Source organism: Emydura macquarii, unplaced genomic scaffold, assembly GCF_026122565.2.
Source record: "Emydura macquarii macquarii isolate MOO-44397 ecotype Brisbane River unplaced genomic scaffold, CSIRO-AGI_Emac_v2 contig_967, whole genome shotgun sequence".
Taxonomy (NCBI): domain Eukaryota; kingdom Metazoa; phylum Chordata; order Testudines; family Chelidae; genus Emydura; species Emydura macquarii.
In genome coordinates this window covers 921,150-926,583 of record NW_027131104.1, presented here as the reverse complement: position 1 = coordinate 926,583, position 5,434 = coordinate 921,150, and the positions used below count along the sequence as shown (strand labels likewise).

General features: G+C 47.6%; 1 protein-coding gene across 1 annotated transcript; it reads left to right on the top strand.

Moving 5' to 3' along the window:
* The first annotated feature begins 265 nt into the window (after nt 1-265).
* Nucleotides 266-4,792, top strand: NKX2-6 (NK2 homeobox 6). The gene is made up of 2 exons (XM_067543742.1): nt 266-557; nt 4,094-4,792. Exons 1-2 carry the CDS (start codon nt 266-268, stop codon nt 4,684-4,686), a joined length of 885 nt encoding a protein of 294 aa, XP_067399843.1. The 3' UTR covers nt 4,687-4,792.
* The last annotated feature ends 642 nt before the right edge of the window (nt 4,793-5,434 follow it).

Here is a 5,434-nt window from a genome sequence, read left to right as displayed (position 1 = left end):
AGATGCAAAGGAGGGGGGGGGGGGAGGTCACGTGGCTCCAGGGGAACCAATGGACCTTCAGAAGGCAGGTTTCCCATTCACAATTCCAAGGTAACCCTAAGCCCGCGGGAGCACGTCAGAGGCAGCAGAGAGAGCCAAAGGGGGAGTCCTGCCTGTGCTCCTCCGGGGATTGACTCATCTTTGGTCGCTCTCTCTCCAGCTCCGGTGCCCCAGACTTGCACATTCAGCATTTCTTCCTCCCCGTCTTCCCCAGAGTCTGAGCAGGATGCTGCCCAGTCCCATCACTTCCACCCCCTTCTCTGTCAAAGACATCTTAAAGCTGGAGCAGCAGCGCACTCAGGGGGGGGACCCCCAAGGATTCCTCCCCCCGGAGCTTCAAGGAGCTCCTGCCCTTCCGCCACCCCCTGCCTGCCTGCACAAGCAGCCAGGACCTGCCTACGGTTCTGGGGACGTTTCCTTCAAGGGGGAAGTCGACCAACGCGGACATTGCAGGAGGCGTGAGGAGGAGGAGGAGGAGGAGCTGGCGAGACGCTCCTGTGAAGAAGATCCGGAGCTAAGTAAGTTAAAAATTGGAGGGGGCAATACCACCAGCTAGTAAACTTGGGGCCTGATCCAAAACCCAAGGAAGGCACGGGGAATCTTCCCACCGGCTCCAGTGGCTTTGGATCAGTGCTGACAGTTCAGGGCGGATAGGTCCATCGAGGGCGGGGAGGCTCCGGGTGTCCCTGAACCTCTGACCGCCAGAAGCTGGGACTGGAGGACAGAGGATGGATCAGGGGATAATTCCCCTGTTCTGTTCTGTTCCTTCCCCCCGAAGCCTCTGGCATTGGCCACCGCCAGAAGACAGGACACTGGGCTGGATGGACCATTGGTCTGACCGTCTGGCCATTCTTCTGTTCCTAAACTCGCCAAGAGGTGCACAGATTTGGGATTTAACTTCACAGTAGGTACCTCTCCAAGATATTCCCCCCCGAAAGGAGGCCAGCTGTAGTGTTTTCTTAGTGGTTAATACACAGAATTTGGGACTGCATCGGTGCATTAGTATTAAGCCATTATATCGGTGCATTGCAAGAAATCAGCATTAGAAATGGTTAAGCAAACGTTGAGAGTAAAAATCTGGGCCACGAGCGTCTTTAGACCCGTTGCAATCAAATAATTTGTTTATCTTGAGACACCGTGTGATTTCTTTGGGGGGTTTATATAATGACGGGGTAAAACTTTGGAGTGGCCACTGGGGTTGCAATTCGGAATTTTTTCGTATACATATTTGATGTCTTGGGGAGACATATCTAATGCGATGCAGGCCTCGAGAGAGAGGAACAGAACCGAATGCAACTGCAACTGTTCAAACCCTCCGTGCGACGACTAGCAACACGACTGTAACCGGGTTCTAGGCGCTTCAGATTCACCTATTTTGTTGTTAAAGTTCTTGTCGTAAACGAAGCGACACCAGTAAAACAATGTCAGAACCGGAGCCCCTACCTCTGTGTACAGTTCCAATATCTCAACAACAGGTGTTGTGTGAAGTAACACATCAGAGGAAAGCATTTGGATACATGGAAATAGGAAAGAAATCCGGCACTTTGTAGCCGCAGGGAGCAGTTACAAAATTACTGAACTATCCTTGCTTTTCTGAAAACCACTGCGATTCGGATTAGATCCCGCTTGACTAAACGAGCGAAGCTGGTCTTTAAATGTTACAGTCCTTCGATAGTATTTTATTTTAAAACATTAATAATGGGCAGCATTCAACATTTATTTTTTCCTCCCACTGATATTTTATGAAAGTGTCTTTTTCTTGGTGGACTTTTTACTTTAAAAGTTTCAAAAATAAAACGAGTCGGAAAGTAACCAACTCAGCAAATTAAGCCATCAGCGCAGGGAATTGTATCAGAGAGTAAATATAACCGCGGCAGCGTCAAACCTGGGGGGACGGGGACCCGGTATTTTGATTTGATAGAATTACTCCGTACAAAAATAAAACTAAAATAACTTGCTATTTAGTAGTTCAAGCTTCCAACTCGAAGTTAGCTCTGTTAAGTATCTACGGGAAAATACTGTTATAAACTGAACATAATTTAAAACATGCACTAGTTTTGTGTTATTTCACTATATAGGTCGAGAATACAATCTGTGTGTGTCTACATATAGTCAAACACTTTATGTACAATATATTCTGCGCATTCATTCGAGCATTGTATAGCGTTTAGATATATAGTAAGTATAAAGGTTAGGCTAGGTGTACACATAACCTATTCCAGGTGTTTGACTATGTTTACTCATACATATCTTATGTATTCTTTTAAAACCGGATACATCCAACCTTCTCAATGACACGAAACATGACGGGCCGCTCATTTAACCCGTGCACTATTGTAAGTTAAACAATCGTTCCAATTAATTCACAAGATTACAGCCCATTACGTGCTGATTTTCAATTCCACGGCGTGATTTTTAAAAAACATATTTCGATCTTAACCAAATCTCGTTCGTGCAGGGTTGCATTTGCCGTGTAACCCGCGCTGGACTAGCTAGTACGGTTGTAACCTGTTCAATACTGATTTGACGTGGTTGAAGTTTTAGCAATGAAAATGAGCAATTAAAGCAATCTTTTTCTGTTACTGCTTCACCGAATCACTGTAAATGATTTGTTAACCACCAGGCGTATTTTACGTGGAGGTTTTAGGTAGCCGACCTGCCAGCATTTTCACTACAAATTGATCCGGTTTTTGTTTTGCATGACATATTTCCAAACTTCCTACTTCGTTGCACAAATCAATAGGAACACTGGTCGTTTTCCTGACTCCCACACGGCCTTATTATATAAGCAAGGAAGTCAAAACAGCTCCGCTGGTGCTTTTGATCACCGACCACCATTTCCTTGGAAAGTGGGGCAGGGCGGAGGAAGAAACAGGGAGCGTTCAACAATTTAGCTCAAACAACACGAGCACCTTGGGTGCTCTGAAACAAAGTTTGGACGAAGAAAGAACACAGAGATCATTTCTATTTCACCCATATTCCTTGTGAAACTCTTGGTGTCCTACTCCGCTTTATACCTACGTCTTGCGACAGAAAGTATAACCAGAACATTGCGCTACAAATGAGACCCCATTAGAACTAAACTGTGTGGGAACAGAAGTAAATTCTGCCACATGTGACTCATCTTCACGTGTAAATAGTTCCCTCTTCAAGTCAACTCGAGTAAGGACGGCTCCGAGGAGTCGGAGCTTGCAAGATCTGACGTCTAGATTTGGAAATGGCTACGGGGGGGGCGTAGGGTGAAAGAGAACTCGGCGGTTCCACTCCGGATCTGTGACTAAATCGAACTGGACCGGAACAGGTGTCGCACAAAGAGTAGGATTCTAGTGGGTGGCTCTGTATTTAAAAGAACTAAATACACATCAAAGCTTTGATGGTGTGCATTGTTTCCTGAAGTCACCCTCGTTTCCTCCTTCATTTGAATTTTGCTCCATGATTCTTGCATCCATTTTTTTTTAAATAGGCACAGTCTCCCCCCCTCGACACACACACACACACACACACTGGAGATACCCGATGCTCCAGTAATAGCAAAGCAAGCTATATGCCGAGTGGCGGTTCTTTGCTATGAATCCTTCAGATTGGGTATTTTCAGTGGATCACATGCCGTTTTACTATTCTCACCCGTCCATCGCTGGGATTACGGGAGGAAAGGTTTGGTCCAATGAACCAGCCGTCAGTGGTCCAGCGGTAATTAATAACAGCATGAGCACCTTTAATAGATCTGGTGCAAAATCAGTGGAAAGCCTCCCATGGATTCAAGGAGTTTCGGGTCAGGCCCGTGGGTCACAGAGAGACATTCTCAGAGCGGGGGGGGGGATTTCCCCTAATTTTGCCTTTGCAAAGAAAGAAAAATAATCGAACTTTCAACGTTGGGCAGAAAATGGGATGCTCCCCCCCAATGTTCACGTTCAATTCAGCCCGTTTTCCGCAGGGTTTAACAGCCATCCAGCTAATCCCACAGTGGGCCCTGGCTACGGTCTTCGCCCCGTGACCGGGCAATGTTTAACCCTTACAGGGAGGGAGCTGAACTCGTCTCGCTTTGCTTTGGCAGGAAACCCTTTGCTCGCGGAGTCCCTGGAGGCGGAGGGGAAGAAAGAAGCGCCGTGCGAGCGCCCCACGCCGAGGCAGAGGAGGAAACCCCGGGTGTTGTTTTCTCAAGCCCAAGTCTTCGAGCTGGAGAGGCGGTTCAAAGAGCAGAAGTACCTCTCGGCCCCGGAACGGGAGCAGCTCGCCAGCCTGCTGAAACTCACCTCCACCCAGGTCAAGATCTGGTTCCAGAACAGGAGGTACAAGTGCAAGAGACAAAGGCAAGACAAATCTTTGGAGCTCTCTGCCCATCCCCTCCCTCCCAGGAGGGTAGCTGTGCCGGTGCTGGTCAGAGATGGCAAGCCGTGCCTGGGAGGCTCCCAGGGTTATCCAGCCCCTTACAATGTCACCGTCAGCCCCTACTCCTACAACACCTTCTACAGCAATAGCCCATACAGTGCAAACTACGGCTGTAGTTACTCGGGGGGCCCCTCGGCGCCTGCTGGCGCCACGCCAGCCGGCCACATCATGAACATGAGCTTCAGTGTGTCCGGCGCTGCACACAACCAGCAGGGTCACTTGCAAGCCACGCTGCAAGCCGGGATCAGGGCTTGGTAAATGTCTCCCTGGAAACCGGCCGCCTGGAAGCTGCTGAAGGCTGAGTGACACCTCCCGGGGCACCAACTTCATCAGGAAGGGGGGCATGCAGCTGGACATTTGCACCTTCTTCTGCCACCCCGGCTAGTTGCTGAGGCTCCCCAGGGACGTTGTGTCTTTTAAAAGAAGGGGCGGGGGCGCTTTTCATGCTCTGATCCTTCCACACTAAGCGACTGATTGATAACTTTATTTATTTACCATGGGTGTTTTTCAATATAGCCCTTCCTCTCTCTTACCTCCCCTGACCCCCCCCCCCACCTCCAAAGGTATTTGCTTCTGCAGAATGCAAGAACAATAGTGATCATCCGAGTTAAACAAACCAACCTGGTGTCCTTCCTAAAGACGATTTGAAAGTACTGGCTGTGCACGTTTCTGTACATTTACTTTCATTTGAACATTTTATTTAATACCTAGAACCCCCTTTTATCCTCTGTGATAAAGTTTGAATATACATTTCTTCATTCCTTCCCAGCACACATTTTTCATTTGTGTGTGGTTTTTTCCAATAAAAAAAAAAAGAGATGAAAAACAGCACATTTTTCCATTATATTGTTCACCCTTAAAAAAAAAAATCTGTCCTGTCCCCATCCCACCCAAAAATTGGCAGTTACCATGAAATCTGATTCAAAACAGCAACTGTAAATAAATGCTAAAGTTATCAAAGAGACAGAACGATCATAGCCTCATGGTCTGAGCATAGGTCTTTGAG

Coding starts and splice junctions, on each gene's coding strand:
- NKX2-6 (XM_067543742.1), top strand. CDS start 266: ATGCTGCCCAGTCCCATCACTTCCACCCCCTTCTCTGTCAAAGACATC. Junction 558..4,093: donor TGAAGAAGATCCGGAGCTAA/GTAAGTTAAAAA, acceptor TTGCTTTGGCAG/GAAACCCTTTGCTCGCGGAG.